This window comes from Syngnathoides biaculeatus, chromosome 15 (assembly GCF_019802595.1).
Source record: "Syngnathoides biaculeatus isolate LvHL_M chromosome 15, ASM1980259v1, whole genome shotgun sequence".
NCBI classification, from domain to species: Eukaryota; Metazoa; Chordata; class Actinopteri; order Syngnathiformes; family Syngnathidae; genus Syngnathoides; species Syngnathoides biaculeatus.
Genome location: NC_084654.1, coordinates 13,005,635 through 13,027,495, shown reverse-complemented (window position 1 = coordinate 13,027,495; position 21,861 = coordinate 13,005,635). Strand labels below are relative to the sequence as shown.

At 43.0% G+C, this 21,861-nt stretch overlaps 1 protein-coding gene across 2 annotated transcripts; it reads right to left on the bottom strand.

The window, feature by feature from the left end:
- Positions 1-560: 560 nt before the first annotated feature.
- Positions 561-21,857, bottom strand: lrrc9 (leucine rich repeat containing 9). Of its 2 annotated transcripts, XM_061844040.1 has the most exons (33): positions 21,496-21,857; positions 19,282-19,356; positions 18,085-18,303; positions 17,846-17,986; positions 17,719-17,782; positions 17,556-17,626; positions 15,917-16,099; positions 15,546-15,701; positions 15,301-15,464; positions 15,071-15,202; positions 14,808-14,987; positions 14,616-14,727; positions 14,399-14,531; positions 14,201-14,326; positions 14,032-14,132; positions 11,965-12,150; positions 11,773-11,892; positions 11,480-11,671; positions 11,267-11,392; positions 10,962-11,102; positions 10,706-10,883; positions 10,388-10,608; positions 9,771-9,893; positions 9,544-9,674; positions 9,352-9,460; positions 9,138-9,271; positions 8,162-8,298; positions 5,150-5,367; positions 4,128-4,196; positions 2,416-2,535; positions 1,213-1,317; positions 916-1,084; positions 561-809 (listed from the first exon to the last, which is right to left on the bottom strand). In XM_061844040.1, exons 2-33 carry the CDS (start codon positions 19,354-19,356, stop codon positions 694-696), a joined length of 4,452 nt encoding a protein of 1,483 aa, XP_061700024.1. In that variant the 5' UTR covers positions 21,496-21,857; the 3' UTR covers positions 561-693. The 2 variants fall into 2 exon arrangements, with proteins under 2 accessions (XP_061700024.1, XP_061700025.1); XM_061844041.1 differs by lacking the exon at positions 1,213-1,317.
- Positions 21,858-21,861: the final 4 nt, after the last annotated feature.

The window sequence follows — 21,861 nt, the reverse complement described above, 5'->3', positions numbered from 1 at the left end:
CAGGAAGGGCATCCGGCGTAAAAACTGTGCCAAGCAAATATGAGCGTCTATCTGAGATGATACGCTGTGGCGGCCCCTAACGGAACAAGCCAAAAGAAAGTATGTATGTATGTAACCAATTGTAATTGTAAATCTTCTGCATTGATATTTTTGAAGGCATATCTTCATTATAAAATATGACAATAATACACCAGCCTTCTCCAGAGCGTTTTTATAGATGTTGGCTTTCTGATTTTTTTGGGGAGCTCGCTCACCGCTACTGTATTGTACCAAACTGGTGCTTTAGCCCCATCTAGGACCTAGCCTTTGGCCATCTTTCTTAATTGCTTTATTTTTTTCAGCCTTACTCACATTGAGAGCTCCGCAGACTTCAAATTTTAATCTCCAGACAAACTGCAAAAAGGCAACTTGATACCTGTTATTCACTACAACTTCTATTCTTCTTGTACTTCTAACTGGAGGTACACTGATGAGGTTACGTGAAACTTCTGAAATAAAACTTAAACTTCACCCCTTGATCACATCGTCGTTTATTTCACATTCATTCATTGCGGTGATATATCAAGGGAAACTCATGAGAACTCTGCTGAGTTTCCATCTACTAAAAAAAAGATTTAGTCCCAATATTTTTTTTAAAAAATGGAGAATTTAACCAAGTTGGTAATTTGTTCTTGTACTTTAAAAGTGTTGTTCTCATTTCCCATGGGGAAGAGGACACGACGCTATCAAGTTTATTTTTGCTTTTCGGGACTGTTTGGAGGTCACCTCGGCTTGTAAGTTTGAAGGATTTCGCTCCGTGGACTTCTTGTCTGTGATCGGGAAAAACATTGTGTCACATTCATTGCACCAAAACCTTAAAATCTCATATAAAGTTAATTATTATGGAGGAAGGGGGAAAAAAGAGCTGGGACTCACTCTTGGTATTGTACTGAACTTGAGGTTCATCCTTATTACTTGGGAGCACATCGTGTCCGTGAATGAGGCTCTGCAGTCCGGTCATGCACATTCCTTTGACAGGCATGTAGGTCATCAGTCCAGGCAGGTTCGTTTCAAGGCCAGCCACTCCGCAACACTCCTCACATTGCTTGAAAGAAATATTAAATACTGTACGAATCAGGCCGGCGGGCTAAACGGAAATTCTAAACGCATACAAGCAGAGAGTCCGACATGAGGGGCTCCGTCAAAGATAAGGGGCTTTCTATGAAACCTAACTGCTTGTGTTTCTTCACTATTGTCCCCATGGTGTGTCCACTTCATCCACACTCTGGGCACAGGATTGGTGATTAGATTGCTTGTTGTTCCACATATTAGAGAATCCTAAGGGGTGGGGGACAGTCATTACTACTCATTAGTGGCAATGGTGAAATTAAAATGAAAGCAAATGCAGGAGAAACTCAGATGGCATTTAAGGGGGGAGGTGGGGGTAGGGGGTTGCCCTAATGAGAGAACCCAGGATCCCGTCTCTCTCATTTTCAACATGTCCGATTAGCGGGCAGAGGGGTCGCGTTGACCTGGCTAATAGGGAGTAAATCCACTGGTGCATTATGGGCCGGGCACATTTCATCTAATCAGCAGGATGATGCCAGCACGCTTAGGCTGCTTTTAATTCAGGGCTACGGGAGAATTACTGCACAAGCCACTCCACTCATTACATGGACAGCCATTCGCTAAGATGGAGAGAGTTTGATCTGTGCTTTGTGTGTGTGTGTGTGTGTGTGTGTGGTGTGTGTGTGTGTGTGTGTGTGTGTGTGTGATGCTGGACTAATTCATGTACGAAAAGTCCAATTAGAATGGCAAAATTATGGACTTTAATAGAATATTTGTGGATTTACGAGAATTGAATTGGGTGTACTGAAAATAGGATACAACAGAGCATCATTTCTGTTCAGCATCGTTATAGTCAAAACAACAACACTTAATACATGTAACTAAGTGTAAAGCTCGTGACGTGACGAGATGCCATCTCACATATGAGTACATTTTGTCTGCTCATCTGTGCGTGGAAATGGGTTGTAAGATGCTGTAAATCTATACTGTACACTTAAATGAATTTGAGGGACTACTTATGTGCGTCTATACCGCTGTCGTGGTTAGCAACGGAGTTTCAATCGGCCCTGCAGTTAACAATTTATTGCTGGAGTGTGAATAACAGCAGCCCTTACAGTTACCACCTGTTATGTATTTGTTATTGTCGTTGTTAAATGCCATCTATTGCAAACGTTTTCCAACTTCCCAAGGCTAAGATTGCCATAGAAAGATTCTGGACTGTCAGTGAAATGTGAGATGACAAATGAAGAGCTTTTGAATTTAAATTGAATTCAGACTGATGCGAAAAGGGCACGAAAGTCATTGATCACGTGTACAAATGTGTGCGGGTGCGTCTATGCACTTATTCGTGACATGTGCAGTCCTCACTGTTGCGTCTGTAATTTCAGCTCTGGTTCTCTCCTCCATGGTAACGGTCATGCCATCCAGCACCTGCAACTGAGAAAGGCTGCGCATCACTGCAGGCCTGTGAAGAGAGTTGCGAGCCACCTGAAAGGAAGAAGTCACAAAGCAGCCAGTAAGAAATGACTCCAAACTGTCTTTTGGAACGTGCTGTGGGGCTCCCGCCAGTCATCGGTGACAATGACCACGGGCCAGACAACGAATAGAGGAAATCTGCGGTCTGGCCCAGATACTTTATTCCCATTATAATTGCTTTTTTTTAAAATGTAATTGTATAAGTGGGAAAAAACTGCCAGTAAGCGTTTTGGGGTTGGTTCTCCCTTCCCCCCCATCCGAACAAGGAAAAAAAAAAAGAAAAGAAAAACAACATTTCAAATATTGGAAAAAAAGAAAAAACAGTGGATAGGTGAATCCACAGGTGCCGAATCACAAACATGCAGGGGTCTAATGTGATTTATGATGCTATGCTGAGAGGCAAAATGTCCTGCTTGTACAAGCATAAACTTTATATTCCTGCAGGCCACTGCTGCATTTGAACTCTGAGTGAGTGCCAGTGAACGTCCAGAAGCGAGGGGACAGATTTTGGCACGGCAGCACGGGCAAAGCAGCGATCTCATGTGGTCAACAGCAGGAGGTATCGTCTCAAGGGTTGTTGGTGGCCTCTACCCCTTGGCAGGATTAACCGCCTATGGGAAGAGAAGAGGGTATGGGATCCAGAGGGGGCGAGGCTACCACAGCTGAGCGCGGCCCCGCGGCTTCCCCCGTCATCCGTGGGGCCACAGAACGTACGTGATCTGCTCATGCCTGATCCACGAGCTCCAGATGGGTGATGCAAGTGGGCCAACAGCACTCGCCATTTGGTCAACGGATTTGTCTGCAATGCCGGCCAGTTTGAGCCACAGCAGACGGCCCATCGTGTAATCGCTTAATTTGGAAGCGCAGAGCAACACTGAGTCGCTGTTGTGGATCGTCACTGTCGGAGAGTGAGCTTGAAAACACGCTTTTGATCATGTTGTTTACCTGGGAAAGAATTTTCACTGCTACAATGTGGAAAGAGTCAATTGTGAGGGATGGCATAACAGGGGGATTAATAAAAGTGACGTTTAATGGGTGCCTGGGCTCAATAAAGTTTACAAATAAAGGCTTTCCCAAAATAATTAAATTCATTTTGCATTCCAATAGTGATGCGAATAATCATTCAGATGATCTCCAATTTTAACAAGATATGTACAAACTAAGTTTCATGTTAAAAATGAAATAGTGTTAGTGTTTACATCTGCCACTAACAATGAAAAGGGATTCTGTGTGTTGAATTTTGCTAAAAACGCAAAGTCAATTAAAAAACACACCATGCGTAAAAGCAAATTTTGACATGCCACAACTGACTCAAAGAGGAAGGAAAAAAGGTAAATGTGTTGCATGAGAGTCACACCTACGGGCAATTTAGAGTCTTCACTTGACCTAGTATGCATGTTTTTTTGGTGATGTGGGAAGAAAATGGAGTCCCCGGAGTAAACCCACACAGACACAGATGAGCTCCACACAGGTAGGGCCAGGATTTGAACCCCGGACCTGAGAGGCAGACACTCTAACCAGTCATCCACCGTGTATGACTATAGTGTTCCAAATCTGCTCGTGTACTCAATAAACTGCCCAAGTGATTAGTACTTCAAACTCACCGGATTGCCAACAACGGAAAGTTCCGTCAGCGAGGGAAGAACATCAAGTTTATCAAGCTCTGAGATGTCCTACAAATGTGGGGGAAGAAAAAAAAAAGATTACGTTGTGTGTGAGTTTTATTCTTGCAGACAATGTGTTCATCCACCGCCTTCTGAATACAGCCGGATGTGTTTGGGATAATAAAGACATATGTATTGGCGCTGAAACCGCTCAGAATTTTTAGTCCAAGCATCATAGAAGCAAATGATGGCAGAGATTAAATGTTTAATCGCATGAGAGTTTTGGGCACGCAACAGAGCAATGGGAAGGGAGGGGGAGGTTTTCCGCGGTTTGCTCGGTTGGTGGTTGGGCTCGGCTGGAATTCAGAGACGCCCTCACGACCGGACTCGTGCGCCGGAACAACTGCCGCACTTTACGTCTTAATTGAATACATGAAAGTAATAGGCATTGGCAGAGTAAAGTGTGCAAATCACTGCCCCTCGGTGAGAGGGAGATGCAGGCTGAGAAGCTGATTACACGTTTGACTGATTGTCCCCTCTGTCTTCTTACACACTGTCCTGACCTTCAATCACACTGGAGCCCCTTTAATGCTCACCCTCACATTGCGCCGTGGGGGATAATGAGTCATGATTACTATGCTTTACGTACAACTGGGCATTACGCAGAAAAAAAACTGCATTCTATTCGCCCCCTTGTCCATATCAACCAATCATTAACAGTTAATCAAAATCTCCCCAGTGCCAGAATTCTCAGTCACATAAGTGGTTCAATGCAAAAACAGGTCAAAATAAAGTTTCAGCATCCACATCCATCCATCCATTTTTTTTATTTTTTTATCCAGCTTGACCTGCTCAGGGTTGCAGAGGGGATGAAGCCAAAATCACCTGACTTCAGCCGAAAAATGTGGAGACACCATGGACTGGTTGCAAGGCATTCAAAGGGCATATACGGTACAGAGACAGACAAAAAAATAATCAACACTCGCATTAACATGTAGACTGAGCGGAAGGCGAAATCATACCTGAAGCTTGTTCATGCCCAGGTAAAGCTTGCGTAGCTCGATGAGCGGGTAGAGATGGTTGAGCTCCCGGATGCGATTCTCTGTCAGGTGCAGTTCCAGCAGGACATTCTGGGAAATGAAAGAGTTCTCGTACAGCGCCCTGATTCGGTTCCTGTCTAACACCAACTCCCTAAGCTGATGGAGACCCTCCAATCCTTCCACCTGGCTGATCTCATTCCCTGGAAGAGGAGGGAAGAACAGGTTTTGGAGACCATTTCCAAGGATGAATCTTACATACTTCAGCATCAAGGCAATTTAACACCTAGATTATAAGGTACTTTTATTGTCAATACGTCGCATGATTAATACATACATGGGTTTGAAATGACAGTACTCAAGGGCCTGTGGTGTTACAAAAAAAAAATCAAATAAAAATAAAATAATGTTGGTGACAGTCTGACGCCGTTTTGACGTTCAAGGATTTGGAAGACTTGCTGTGATAAATGGAACCATGAATTCTGCCTTCAACCAAAAAATCCTGAAGGTGAATGCCCGGCCATCAGTTTGTGACCTCAAGCTGAAACAAACTTGGTTTCCGCAGCAGCACGATGACCAAAAACACACCTGCGAATCTACCTCTGAATGCCTTTGAAGTGGCCTTGAGTCCTGACCTGAATCTTATTGCTGTGGAATGACTTTCAATGGCTGGAAAGCCCTCCAATGTGGCTAAATTACAACAATTCTGCAAAGATGAGTGACCCAAAATTCCTCTACTTCGCTGTAAAGAGGCTCATTGCAAGTTAGCACAAACATTTGATTGCAGTTGTTGCTGCTCAGGTTGTCTCACCAGTTATTAGCTTGAGGGGCCAATCACTTTTTCACACTTGTCCAGATACCAAACGTTTTTTTTTCCCCTCCTCCCTTAATAATAAAAATGTTCATTTAAAAAATGAATTTATGTGTTTACTTGAATTGTATATATCCATCCATTTTCTTCACCACTTATCCTCAGGATGGTCGCGGGGAGTGCTGGAGCCTATCCCAGCTGTCAAGGAGCAGGAGGCGGGGTACACCCCAGAACTGGTTGCCAACCAATCGTAGGGCACAAGGAGACAGACAACATTCGCCCTCACAATCACACCTAGGGGCAATTTAGAGTGTCCAATTAATTTTGCATGTTTTTTTTTTTTTTGGGGGGGGGAGGAAACCCACACAGGCACGGGGAGAACATGCAAACTCCACACATGGAGGGCCGGGATCAAACCCAGGTCCTCAGAAATGTGAGGCCAATGCTTTACCAGCTGATCCACCGTGCCGCCATGTTGTATATATATTTAAGATCATTTGATGATGAGGAACATTTTACTGTGATAAATATGCAAAAAAATATGAAATCAGGAACACTTTTTCACATCACTGCAGATGAGTTTGTGTACTGCTGTGGCTCAGCATTTTGGCAGGGACTCACAAATTTTGCTACTCATCGTGTTGTGTTTCACCACCAATGCAAATGTCTCATCTCTCTCTGAGTATCTTAATTACGACCAATATTATAATACAGAGCGTCAGGGTGGACCACTGGTTACCACGTTTGCCTCACAATTCTGTGGACCAGGATTCAAACCCCTCCTGTGTGGAGTTTGCATGTTCTCCCCATGACTGTGTGGGTTTTCTCTGGGTGGTCCGGATTCCTCCCACATCCCAAAACACACACGGTAGGTTAATTGCAGACTCTAAATTGCCCGTAGGTGTGAACGTATGATTGTTTGTTTCAATGTGCCCCACGATTAGCAGGCAACCAGGTCAGGGCGTACCCTGCTTCTCATCTGAAGATAGCTGGCATGGGCTCAGCACTCCCGTGACCCTTGTGAGGATAAGTGGCTCAGAAAAGTGATGGATGGATCAAAATATAGTAGTGGAGGTGTTCATCAAAAACAAGGCAGAGGTTCAATTCTTAAAATCCATCCATCAACTTTCTTCACCGCTTATTCTCATGAGTGTTGCAGGGCAGGAAGTGCTGGAGCCTATCCCAGTTGTCAATGGGCAGGAGGCAGGGTACACCCTGAACTGGTTGCCAGCCAATCACAGGGCACATAGAGACAAACAGCCGCTCTCACAATCACACCTAGGGGCAATTTAGAGTGTCCAATTAATGTTGCACGTTTTTGGGATGTGGGAGGAAACCGGAGTGCCCGGAAAAAAAACCACACAGGCACGCGGAGTACATGCAAACTCCATACAGGCGGGGCCGGGATTGAACCCGGGACCTCAGAAATGTGAGGCCAACGCTTTACCAGTTAAGCTACCGTGCCGCCAATTCCAAAAATGTACATTTCAAATTATAATAAACAAAATTACATAATGGTTCAATTAAAATGATAAACCCTACCTATGTTTGTAAACAGTTATAAATTATTACTGTTAATGGTCATGTATTGTTTGGAAAAATTAAATACAACTGAATTGCACTCAATGAATCTGCAACATTGAATGTAAAAAACAAAAAGTTGAAGCGACTCTAACATAAATGCACAGTTTGAAGATTTCATTCAGTGATTCTATGTGTGCCAGTAAAAGGAGGCCGCCTACCACTAGTGGTATGCACACCACACTTTGAGAAGTGACAGAAGTAAATCATGACTTCATTAAGAATTCTGGTGAGAGTGTGGAACTGATTTTTGTTTCACTGTGTCCTGAGGCAATTAGTAGAGGTGCTGCTGATTGACTTTAAACTAGTTTTCTGTCTAGAGAAGGACAATATAACATCAGTTGCAGTAAATACATGCATGCAAAGCGTATAAAAACAAAGTACTGAATAACTCCAAGCAATTTGAGTGTACGGTGCACAGGCAAAGTGGCCATGGTGGCCCCAATCAGCCTGACGGAGCGCTTCTCGATGAAAGTCGATCAAAAGCTGTTGGAAAGAAAGTCACCACGGCTCCTTTGTTCTTGCCTCACTATGCACCTGGCTTTGACTTTCGTGCTTCAAAGTTTACCTTTTCACAGGCAGGGAGTCGGTACACTGGTACCCACCTTGAAGGAAGAGCGTTTTGAGATTGGTGAGCCTGCTGAGCTCCAGATTGGCCATATTGGAGATGCCATTGTAACTTAAATGCAGCACCTCCAGGCTGCCCATCAGAGGCTCCAGGATGATGGCGGGTGCAAGGTGCCTGCACAAAAGAGACTTTTGTAAGTGTTTGCGTTAAACATACACCTCTCCATTGCCTGCTGAATTATTTCACCAAATAATAGAATGAAATTGCCTCACAGCAGGTAAAATGTCTGAACTTTTTACACAACACCTTCTCACAAATAAACACGTTAAACCCCTTCCTGGTGACAAGCACTTTGTATAAAGCGGTTTTGCTCCAAAAACTAATCTTCCATCCATCCATCCCTTTTCTTTGCCGCTTATCTTCACAAGGGTCGCGGGAGTGCTGGAGCCTATCACAGCTGTCGAAGGAGCAGGAGGCAAGGTACACCCTGAACTGGTTGCCAGCCAATCGCAGGCCACATAGAGACAAACAGTCACATTCACAATCCCACCTAGGGGCAATTTAGAGTGTCCAATTAATGTTGCAGGTTTTTGGGATGTGGGAAGAAACCAGAGTGCCCGGAGGAAACCCTCGCAGGCACGGGGAGAAGATACAAACTCCACACAGGTGAGTCCAGGACTGAACCTGGGAACTCAGAACTGTGATGCCAACGCTTTACCAGCTGAGCCACCGTGACGCCAAAAACTCATCTTTTTTTTAAGAAAAAAAAAAAACAGTTAAAGTTTATCATATTCAACTGAAGTATGAGCACGACCGCGTAAAGTACTTAAACATTTGCTTGTAGGTGCTGCCCCCTGAAGGCCATAAAGAGATTACAAAACGATGGAGGGTCCCTAACATTTTGACCCCATTTTTCTCTGTTGAATTTGACATTAATATTTTTGACATTCTACACTTTCTCACTTTTATTGGGCATATGTGGTTAGCGTGTCTGCCTCACAGTCAGATCTTACCTGCTCCCTTTGCATAAACTCTGTTGGCCATAGCCACTGGAGTGCACTTTATTGTGTAGCATCTGTCTGTTTGTGAGAAATGTCTTCTGCCTAGGGAGGATGGACTCGATGCGATTATAGTTTAAACACAAAACCTGTGAAAAAGAAAAAACATTTCTTTCATTTGGGCCTCGATTCAAGAAGTCGTCATTCGTCTCATTGTTCTTGCATGTACTTTGATGTTGGGAAGGTGGATTAGGCCTGAAAAGCAGGTGAGGTTGTTGTGGTCTAAGTTGATACTGTGTAGGTTAAAGAACAGGTCTGTCGGAGACAGGTCCACACTCCTGTTGGGGGAGGGAATTATTTATAACAGCCGTGTTTTCAAAAATCCATGTAGTTACAAATGCAGCAGGTCAGAAAAGACCACCTGATGGAGCAGGAGTGCAGCGTGAGGTAGGTGATGCTGGCGTAGTTTGAATGGCCCAATTTCTCTGCTACCAAGTCCGGCGTGAGTCGTCCTCCAAACGTAGCCTTTGCATTTTCACATTCAGCTGGATCCTGGGGTGGGGGGGGGGGAGTGGGGGGGAACAATGTACTTGATGAAAAATATGTCACCGCCTCCACTCTCCGCCTTTATTTTTTGTTGTCACGTACGACTGCACTTCCGTCCAGGGCCTTCAGAGACGGCAGGTGGAACACCACATAAATACGATAGTTCTTGAAGTTCTCTGATAATGGATTCCCATATAGATCCAGGATGATAAGGCTTTCCAAGACCTCATGACAGAAATAAATGGTTCTTAGCATATTCTGATTTTGATTTAAAAAAAAAAATTCTATACATCAATCATCCACATCATTATGACCAAAAGGTATTTCAATTGAGAACTTTATTTATTTTGTCAAATATTTGGACCTAAAATACAAACAATAAAAAAAAGTTTTAATAAATTACATGGTTTTCATGGAACACTGCCCACTATGAAGTATCTCTATCATCCTTGTCTTTTAATTACATTTTGTAAACATAAAATGACAATGTTAATGACTATTAACCATTTCTGATAACAAAAAGAGTCTATACAGTATTGATTTTATGCTGTACTATAAAGTCTATATTTGTGAAATTGTTCTCAACAACAACATAATTGTCATTATTTTGTTCAGGCCAATCATGACATGACATTTGTCATGCCTAAAGTTAAATGATAGAGTTTTTGTATTGAATCTGATTAGTGTACGCGGTATGGGTGTTTTAATCACAAGTTCACCTTCAGATAGTAGATATCTCTAGACACAGAAATCCGATTGTTGCCAGCGTAGAGCTCCATTAGTGCACGGCATCTGTGGATGCCGTCCAGGGACGTGATCAGATTGTTCTCCACTGATAGAAAGGTCAAATTGTGGAGCTCTTCGAGAACAGAGGCATCCAGATTGGACAGCTGATTGCCATCCATGCTGAGTTTGTTCAAACTCTGGAGATCTGAGAGACCTAGTGAATGAAAAGACATTGGAGAATTCCAATCTGTAGTATTGGGAAGTAGGAAGTATTGTTTATCATTTATCATGAAACGCACGGCATGGCTGACCGTTGAATGTGCTGATGTTGTTGTTATTGAGGGAGAGCTCTTCCAAACGAGAGCAGCAGTCGAGCCCTTCCACTTCACAGATGTAATTGTTGTTAAATGAAGCCCAGCGCAGGTTGACAAGGGCCTCAAGATGGCTCATCTGACAAATCTTCTGGTTGTCGAGGTTCAGAGAAGTTATCTGTTCAAAATGCAGCCATGTGAACTTGATGAATGAAATCAGGGAAAAGTGAGAATTTCAGTGGCCGATGGGGCCGACCTTGGTGGCCCAGCCCGGCTGCAGGTCTCGGCTGATGGCGCTGGGTGGCGGGATGAGTTCAGAGAGGAGCTGAGTTGTTGACATCAGGCTGAGACTACGGGGGCGTTCGTTTTTGGTATGTGAACAAACAATAATCATTTCCTGCCAGCACAAAAAGAATGCATCATGGCATTACGTCAAATTTGGACTATTTCCCACATTCCCCAGCTCATGGACAATTTCCAGAAACTTTCTTACAAATGTTGTAAACGATCATACATTGGATTCAGTCAGCCTGAAGCATTTTTATCTCCGGAAATATTAACCTGGTTGATAATGGTCCTAGTAGTGTTGTGAACAGCATCAGCAACTTCTTCCTCTGTAACCAGCGTGTTGTCCAGCTTTGTGAGAGTCGTCACAAAGCTCAGTATGGTTGTCCGGACTTCCTCTGGCTGACAGAAACAAGTCAATATTTACTATACACAAATGTAAAAGTCGTCTTCTTTGTGTTATACTCACGGTTATCTTACTGGGCGTACCTTTTTCCACGGGTTGTGTCGTGTGTCCAGCATTTGCAGGTCAGGTGTGTGTATTTGGAGCACAGCGGAATCTTGGCTGATGTTGGTCAACTTGTTGAAGCTAATGTCAAGATATCTGAGCTCTTTTAACCCCTGCAGACTTTCAAGGCTCACAAGCTGATTGAAGCTGGCATCTAAAAACTCAAGACTGGGCTGGCCAGGGAGACAGAATTACAATTCAGTGAACTGCAGTTCAAAACATTCACTCTCAAGAATTAAAACGCCACTTGACTGTGAGTTGCACGATTCAATACCATGTGAGCGATGTCACCGAGGCTGGTGAGCTCGTTGAAGCTGAGGGTGAGATGGCGAAGAGACGTGAGGGAGGAAAGCTCCTTTAGGCTGCTCAGATTGTTGTTGTAGAGGTTCAGCACCTGAAGAGTCATCAGAGGGTCAACAAAAGCACAGAGTGAAGGTCTGTAGTTCATTTGAAAAAGAAATCTTACAGTGATGTCATTGAGGACGCTGGCACCGGACAAATTTAGGAGAACCGCCTCATTCAAATTTAACAACTTAGGCTGCGGGCCCATGGCGGGCTCCATGTCGACTGCTTCTTTGTCTGGTGAGCTGTCAAAGGTCGGAGGGTCAAGGCCATCCTTGCAGTCGTCTAGTGATGTATACTGTTCACTGCCCTTTGAAATGCACACACCATGAGCAACTATTGTCAACTGAATTCAGGTGATGTCCATCCTGAAATAGTGCTTCCCATTTGATTTGGGAGAAACTTCAACAGCTAGTGAGCTTGTGAGCTTTCCCGCTACACATTTTTACTGCAATAGTTAAGCATATGAAAACATGCCCCTCAAGCTTCTTATGAAATCACTGGTTGCTGAAATACAGCACAAGGGTCTTCTGTCCCAATATACAACAAAATTTTGAGGATTACTAATGGCACATGCAGACAAATGTCGTCAAAAGGCATGGGCAATTATACCCACATTCACCCTTTTTCATTTAATTGTTTTATATTCATGGCATACAAGCGCTTTGCATACAAATGTTTACTGTAGTTATGACATTTCGAGGTTACAAACTGCAATAGTGTAGATCAGGGGAGCCCAGACTTTTTTACCCCAAGATCTACTTTTCAAGCAACCCGCCTCTCGCGAGCTACCAGCAGGGGGAAGTTGAGGAGAATGATGATGATTCTCCCAAAGCATTTTAAGGTTAATCTTATGTTGCCTCCTATATTTAAAATACAGAATTAGGTTTTTGTGTTTTGTATTGTCTGTGCTTTCATCCTGGATCAGGCTGTGCCAAAGGTGGAATTTTAAAATGACACACCATCTCATCCTGCACTTTCTACTTTCTACACCAGACCTTTGCCACTCAGGGAAAAAAGAAAATCTCGTCCAGTTTAACCACTTTTTCTTCGATTATTCACATACTCCGACAGTCATTGCATCTTAAAACAACAACATTTCTTTAACTTTCTCCATTATAATCGAAAGTAAACATAAGCAGCATGTCTTTGCTCTACGTTGACAAGACTGTGTTGTGAACTAAAGCAGCGGTGGTGTACGCTGTCATTATAAAACACATTGAAAGGCTGCGTAAGTACTGTAATATTTGTAATTATGAGTGTACGTCTTTAAGAGCGGGGATGGGGGGGTGTAAGGTAAACTAGACAAATGAAAGTGTGGCGGGCCAGCGGTCGTTGTGAGAGAAAGGTCCGTGTGATGCCTAAAAGAAACCTTTTAATTTTTAACAGTACGTATGTGAATTGTGCCATTGTATGTAACAACCAGTCATCCCTCACTCATTGAATCACATTGCAAAATGCCACAAGCTGAATAGCTGTATGTTAAACTTTCAATTTGCATTGGATTTTTTTTTTTTTGCATGCAATGCAGAATATCTGCAAAGAGACTGCATCGGCGGTGCACAATTGCGCATGCGCGCAGTTTAGAGGGAACATTGGCTGACGTGTTTTTGTTTGTTTGTTTTTTTTTGGCACACCGTCCCGGAATCGACTGGTGCATTGAGCACCCCTGGTGTAGCTAGACAACACTTTCCGACTGTTCCAGCCAATAGGAACAGAACACAGTGGTGACTCATATGGACAAAGTCATTGGGACACCCGGGAGATAAAAACTTAGTTGGTTGCCCCTTGCTGCTTTAACAGCTACAACTCTCCCTCAGTGGGTGGCTGTGAGAATTCATGCCCATTTGTGAGGTTAAAGGGCAATGATTTGTTGTGGTTCATCCCAAAGGTGTTTGATTTGGTTGAGGTCCGCTTCTTCCACATTAAATTGTTTTGAGCATGCCTGTACAGTCCTGGATTTGTGCATTGCGATGCTGGAACACAAAACGACCTTTCCCCAAATTGTTGGAAGCCTATAATAGTCCAAAATGTGATAAAATTGACTTAGAGGGAACTGAAGTGAGAAAACCAACCCCTGATTGAAGATTTATTTAATGAGAAAATGCACAGAATCTCCATTCTACAGATTACCGGACCTGTCAGAAACAGCAAAACAAAAAAAAGAAAGAATGAGAATGCAGCTACTTACTCCAGTGAGATATTCAAAACAAATCATGTACTCGGGCAAGACGAGGTCATTGTCAAAGACGAACCACTGCCTTCCTTTGGGAATGCTTGTGTATACTCCATCTAGACAATGAAGACCATGCTCGATTAAAATAAATTAAATGTATTCTCATATAAAGTATGTTTTGTACCTCGATGCTTGGTGGTCACACTGCGATATACGGAGCAAGCGCGGGGATATGTTCTTCTGTGGACCAGTTCTCCCTCTCTGATTTGCACACTCTGGCCCAGAAACACCTTGGAAACGATAATTCTGCCTACAGGGTGGACACCAAGCGTTTACCCGTAGTTGCTTGCAGGCCCGATCTTTCGGAATCAAACTCACTCACCAGATATGAAAGGGTTTGTATCTGTTTTCCTGGCACACGCTTGCTCAGGTTGGCGCAGTAAATATTCGATTCTTGGCTGCTCGCTCACAATCAGACTGTTGGATAAAGGCACTGCTGCTTCTCTTCCCAGGGCCTGCTTTGAAGGACAAACTCTTGTCAGAATTTTGTCTTTAATCTCACTGGAATATTTCCTCGTAAAAAGTGAAATGCACTGCACCTTATATTCTTTTGCTGATTTGAAGCCTTCCTCCACGATCCTCAGCACGTCCTCATTGTTTTGGTGCGAGTCGCTAATGTTGAACAAGTGCTCAAGCAGCCTCTTATAATTCCTGTGTGAAATCCTCGCATGAAACAACACGTGTAGCAAAAGAAAACAGGTCCGCTTTTAATCGAGCGGCGGTTAACTTGCTGTGCCAAGTTGACTGAATCCGCCCTGGCCAGCAGAGACTGAAGCTTGTCCTTAAAGCGAAGCCTCAGCCCGCTGTTGTGGATCCGGACGACTCTGTTGATCCTGATGCCAGTGATACCGTGACTCATGAAGTCCGAGAGAGAAAAGCGAGAGAGCAGGAGGTCGCGGCAGGAGATGAACCTGATCAAGACACGACATATGTACGAGCTCGGTAAAGCGGGCCACGTGTGTGCAATGGCGGGAACAGCAGAAAGGTAGAGTACCACGGGTCTGTGGCTCTGCCTTCCTCCAGGCGAATATTTCCAAGACTGTGGAGCTCCGTTGACATGAAGTGCACTGTGTCCTCCATCATTTGCGCAGCTTGGGACCGACTGTGTTGATGCCAGCTTTCTATTCTGAAGAAAGAAAAAGCATGACAAGTTTTACACAGCGTAGGAGAAAATGTTCAAAGGTGGGCTTCTTGTTGATTCTAAATATGACTACACAAACTAACTCATGCAGCCTCCTGGTCCAAAGAGCCAGTCTCCGCTGTAGTACTTCAATCTTTCTCAGTATTTGCTCGGCGGAGGGGTCGCAGCCGTCACCTTTCGTGCTGAAATCTTCTCTCGTGCAATTGTACGCGTCGTCGGCAGACTTCTTACAAAGAGAACGTTCAAGCTGGGGATTGCGACGCAAGCATTACAAGTCAGTAACCTAGTCTTATGGCATCCATGAAGCGGTTTCCGGAGGCGTACCTACGTTTTTCAAGGTGTAATTGAGTGACCAAATGCTTTCCTTCGTTGACTCCATGGAGGCGTTTTTCTTCTTGAGAAGTTGAAGCAGAGTCTCCGTCAGATTCCTCCGAGCGGTGCGTGCGCGCATGTTGTAAAACATCAGCTTCTTCATTACAGTAGACTAAAAGAAAGCGCATGTCACCCTGGAGGCCTTAAAATACACGCGTGTAAATAAGCAGCACACAATCCTTGGGAAAAAAAAATGCCATCGTTAATTGAAATTAAAACGATCATTTACACTGTCACTCATTCAACTCTAGGGCAGCATTCGCTAAACATTGCCAGCATTTAGCTTGAATTTAGAGATAAATTGGATGGAATCGGGCATCTTAGTACCTCAGCTACTTCGATGATTTGCGTGCTCGAGACGTCGTAGGTGTCGAGAAACAACAGAAAGGGCAAGTGGTACATGACGTGTGTGGCGTAGTTACACAGGCGACACACGGGGTTTGGCGGGGATGTGAAGTCGCTCAGTGCCAGATCTCGGAGTTGGGACAGACATGTCAGAAAGGTCAGTTCCTGAGATGACACAACACACGCACACACACACACACACACACACACTTTGGTTCTACACAATAAAAATGGAGCACAACAATTTTATCACTCACAAATAAAAAGCAAATGGACAAAAACAGTGTTGTCGTATTGAAAAATGAAAAATGGGCTGCTAAAACTACTGCTGAGTCACCTTTAGGTGCAGTATTGGCTTTTGTTTCAAGTGTGTATTTTATACAGTATGTCCAAAAAGTAAAAAATGATTGATAATCTCTCAGTCCACACTGATTCAATATTCAAAATCAGAAGAGTCAACAAACAAAAACTCACATTAAAGGGGAAATCTACTTAACATAAACAATGTATCCAGTAGGTCATGTAATATGTACTCTATTTTGACAATGTGATGTTAAATCCTCTCTCATTTAATAGTGTTTTGAGAAGATTTTTATCAACAATTATGAATTTTCAGGGGGGCTGCCATTTTTGCAAGTCACATGACCTGCGTGCACGGATGTGACGTGCACCGTGCCGCAACAAAGGCTCAATTACATGGGACACCATTTATGTCCAGCGCTTATTTCTCGGATTTATCCTCATCTGATGAAGAACTACCACTACCGGTTGACCGGGAAGACGGATGAATACACCCCATACACAGCCGTGAGCGGTGCTCCCGATCAACCAAGCGACTGAGCTGTGACCTCCCTCCCGAGCCCTGGAGCTCTCTCGCCGGGGAGCGAGCTCACGGCTCCCCCGAGCCCCGGAGCTGTGCCGCTCACTGCTGTCCATTCACAGCAGTGTATGGAAGTATTCCTCCGTCTACCCGATCAACCTATATTGCTATTTCTTCATCAGATGAGGATAAAGCCGAGAAATCAGCGCTGGGCAAAAATGGTGTCCCATGTAATCGAGCCTTTGTTGCGGCACGTAACACACGTCAGATCCGCGCACATAGGTCATGTGGCTCGCGAAAATGCCAGCACCCCTGAAAATAAAAATATTCTTAAAACAATATTAAATGAAAGAGGATTTAACATTACATTGTCAAAATAGAGTACATATTACATGACCTATTGGATACATTGTCAATGCAAACCAGTGGATTTCTCCTTTAAGCCAAAATTTCACCTAGGTGTGAATTATTGGCCTGCATAAACGTTTTTCAAAACAAAAATTAATATGTCCTATACAAATATATTTCACCTTGAATACTTTTTTTAAAATTTTATCTTAAAAACAACATTTCTGCATGTTTACCTGTCAAAACATCTTATGCAGCCTATCAAGGTGATTTTTTTCCCACAGAAGTCTGACATCAAACAGAAATCATTTGACAATCAAAGAAGTAAAATAGTTTCTAAAAAAAAAAAAATCTTAAACATGCACATACCAAGAACACGAGCAGTCGACATCATTACAGTCTTTTTTTCAAGAGTAAGAATTTTAATAACTTTTGATCAACTTCTCATCTCACCTTGAAGGAGCTGATCTTGTTGCCGGACAGATTCAACGTGTGAAGGTTGACGTTGTTAACAAGGCTGCCCCCTTGAAAGTATTACCAAAAAATAAAAAATAATGAAAATACTTATGCTATTTCCTCAACAGTTCAATTTTGCAAAGGACAGAAAACGCCTCACCGATCTTTTCTATATTATTGTTAGCGAGATTGAGTTCTTGCAGGTTCTTAAGCGTGTTCAAGCCCTTAAAGAGAACGAAAAACGCGATTAAAAAACAATCCGGATGAATATTAGAAGTTCTACACACCTGTATCTGAGATATGTGATTATTGTTGAGCCACAGGACTTGGATGCTGACGAGGAATTTTAAATTCTTGATTTCACTGATTTTATTATCATACAAGAAGAGTTTGTTCAGCTCGGGACAATGGTGCAGTCCAGATATTTTCTGAAAAAAAAAAAAAAAAGGACAACAAGGATAACGATGCAGCGCCACATTACGAAGGGGGGGGAGACAAGTTTTACAAGTAGAAGAAAGACCCTTACAGTCAGCTTGCACTCAACGACCCAGAGCTCTTGAAGTAAGGGACAGCTTTCCAGTCCCTCAATGCGTTTCACGGCCTGGCCCACGATTTGAAGCTGCCGGAGCTTTGGGAAGAAGGAAAGGCCCACCATCCGGGGAAAACCACTCAAGATGACCTCCAGGGAGGTGACCCTGGGCCCCTCTCGGGCGAGGTCATCGTAGCAGAGCCCGTTGGCCATGCACTGTTGAGGAATGGCCACAATATCAAGGACACCTGCACAATTCAATATCACAGTTGAAGCCAACAGTCATGGAAAAAAATGGAGTCATCTTGCACATGATATACTAAAAAGAGATCAAACTTGCATGGATACCACTTCCGATCTCTTTCCTTACCTTTATTGAATGAAGGCATCCATTTTGCTTTTGAAACATCTCAAGGCATATCACTGAACAAAAATGACGCGCAAATTCTGAACACGCAAATAATGATGATCTCGTCCCAGTTCCCTTAAAAATAAACTTACATACTTCATGTGAATCGAATGGCAACAGGTCAATATTGCACATACGCAGATTCATTGAACTTTTTGCCAAATAGTGCATCACTGGATTAGATGGACGAACAAAATTTGAAAGTCATTCTTCCGTTTCCACTACACCTGGGGTGTCAAACTCATTTTTGTCACGGGCCACATTGTACTTACGGTTTCCCTCAAAGGGCCGTCATGGCTGTGAAATGATAAAACTCTTTAATCACCTCATCATATTTACACTTGAAATTTATGAACTAGTTTTGGAATCAGAAATCAAGGGTAATGGGTTTTTCCAGTTGTTGTTGTTTGCTAATACAAAAATGCTTGTAATAGCTCAATGCTATCATTTATGATATGACCATTTGAAATTTTGGTACAGATTTAAACAAAAAATCATGGAAATTGATACACATGATTTTCCACTGTGGGCTACATAAAATAATGCGGCGCGCCAGATCTGGCCCCGGGCCTTGAGTTTGACACCCGTGGACTACACCATCAACGGCAATATTTTGTAATTAATAATTTTGCCACAAATCAAGTGAAAGTGGACAATTTCCTGTGGCAGACTACAGTACCCTGTTAGGAATGACTGTTGACTCGTATCACATTAGATTATGTACATGCATTTAGAATGGCTCATATGCGCTACAGCATTTTGAAACAGTACTTTCTCATACTTACCAGCTCTCTGACCACATCCTCATCCCTGCAAGGCTTTTCATTATTTCGTCGCGCGCCTTTCTGCCCAGACTGCATCTGATAATGCAAAGTTTAAAAAAAAAAATTATGCAAGTTCATAAGTTAGTATATCACAACACAAAACAATTCCAATCCAAACATGACATCTGCTGTATGGCATTTCATACCAACATCCCAAATCAATGACTCCGCTACAATTCAGTTGTGGGTATACTTCATAAGACATCCTACCTAATGAACTCATCTATTCTAATATAATATTATTAAAAATAAAATAGTTTGTATATTTTATAAAAGTAGCTCATTTTACTAAAAGTCTCTGTTAATTCCAACAGTAGTGATTGCAACCAACACAAACGATCACATTCTATCACTTTACTTTTACCGTATGGCGTCAAACATCATAAAAAAAGATGGTCGCTGTCGGCTGTCTCGATTTGCCAACACATCGTCCCCAATTAACAAATACGTGAGTCCACTTCGATCGCCTCATCCCGTGGCCGGGCCCGTTCCGCCGGCTTATTTTAAGTGGACGAATTCACGCAGGCGTCACAAGCAAAACGTGCCGACACGCCAGTGAAACGCGCTCACGGTTACCACGGCAACAAAAAAGCAATTGGCATTGCGTCATCGTTGCAGCATTTGAAGTTACGTCACAATGAATCTCACCGCGGGACGGGTGAGGAGCGTAGGGCGAGATAAGCAGTATAATAATCGCTTACACGAGGGGGGAATTTCGTGCCGATTGTTTGACAGATATCACGTGGACTCAAGGGCCACAACATTAAGTCCATTCGAACAAGCTCGAGACGACATCGACGGAGGTGCCGCAACAACAAGTCAAACTACGGCCCAAAGATCAAGAGGCCATCATATCTTTTGCAAAAATAGGTCTATTATCATTAGAGAAGGTTTTTTTTTTTTCTCAAAAAAGTACTATGACTTCAACACTATTAGAAGCATTGGGCTGCATTTTCAACCTGAGAACTCATGTTGGTTTCGTGAAATTGCCTTATTCTTTTTAAAGCATTTTCTTGGCTGTGGGTGTTATATAATTTTCCCGATCAGTCTTTAGAACTGCACACCTGGTGATTATGAATAAATTAAAATATGCACATTTTAATTTCTTTGTTGTGCAATTTAATGAACATTGATACTGACCTCTGCACTTACATTTTAGTATCATACTGATGGTTTCAAAATCGTAATGTGATAATTCATGAAGTCGGGGTAAGCCCCAGGTCCAAAATGTGAGGTCCCTAATGGGGATCGAACCCACAACCCTTATTGAAAGAAAGCAACACAGGCTTTAACGTGATTCAGCCATGAAGCGGAAAGCCAAAACCACAAATGGCATTCAACAGGATCACATTACAACTCGAGAACACACCAATATACAAAAATGCAATATAACAATTGTCATGTACTGTACATCGGAAACAGTCCAACAAGCAATACTGATCAACTTACACGACGAACAAAATGTTTACATAAAATAAGCAAGCAAAGATTATCAAAGGTGAATTAAACCTACAAATGTTTTGAAAAGTAAAACTATAAGGTTTAGTCATGAGATGTACACATTTGCAGGGCAAGGATGATATTGTCTGAAATGGTGGTCTCCAGAGATAGATGGCGATTGACGAAATTTGTTACTCCACAAATGCAATATTAACCACAAAACTGTTTTGATTAGGTGGTGGTGGGGGATTTCCTTAATTAAAATAATTAAATGTACAAATGCATTGTTGCACGATTGCTCCAGATGTTTCCCCTGACCAACCAATCAGAGGATGCTGCAGGTAGCTTCTCCTTGGTCTCATTGCTAATACAGAACTGACTCTGAAAGCCTTGCTTAGATTGGCACAGAAGCACAGAGATGCTAAAACGTGCTTGAAAAAAAAAAGGCAATATTAAGTTCATATCATATATCATATTAAGTTCATATCATTTCATATCACAAATATAAGCATTTGTGCCTTAAATGTAGGTACACGCCCTGCCGCCTCTGACGGCTTATCACTGCAAAAACTATCAGCACTTTTTTTTTTTTTTTACTCTTCTTTTCCTTTCGGCTTATCCAGTAGCGTCATTTCAAAAGTTACCAGAAACGCGATAAATAGAAAACTACCACAGTACTTGATCTAAAACAACACAATTACGTTCTCCAAGAAGAACCGCATGGCAGTTGCGTACCTTTCTTTATCCAACAAAACTTTGATCGTCCTCCTCACTTGTGTATGTTTAGTTGCTAGGGAGCCATTTTTAAAGCTGTCGTACACCGACGGGCCACGCGAGGGCGCCCCGTGCCTTGACATCGTTTCCCCCCCAGACTGATAATTATTTCCTGTCATGATTCATATACATTTGTTGTTGTTGTTTTGTTTTGCACTACTTCTAAGGACACTGTAGTCATTTCGAGACGCCATAATTACGGGAGGAGTGCGGCCACCTCGAGACGACCGGCGGCCATGACGTCAGCACCAGTGCAGGCAGTCAACTAAAAGAATCGCGCCGGCTCCTCTTGTGCTGCCCCACGACCGAGCGCAACCCCCCCCCCCC

Coding starts and splice junctions, on each gene's coding strand:
- lrrc9 (XM_061844040.1), bottom strand. CDS start 19,356: ATGCAGTCTGGGCAGAAAGGCGCGCGACGAAATAATGAAAAGCCTTGC. Junction 14,327..14,398: donor TACAAACCCTTTCATATCTG/GTGAGTGAGTTT, acceptor TCCACCCTGTAG/GCAGAATTATCGTTTCCAAG. Junction 9,272..9,351: donor TCCACCTTCCCAACATCAAA/GTACATGCAAGA, acceptor TCTTTTTCACAG/GTTTTGTGTTTAAACTATAA.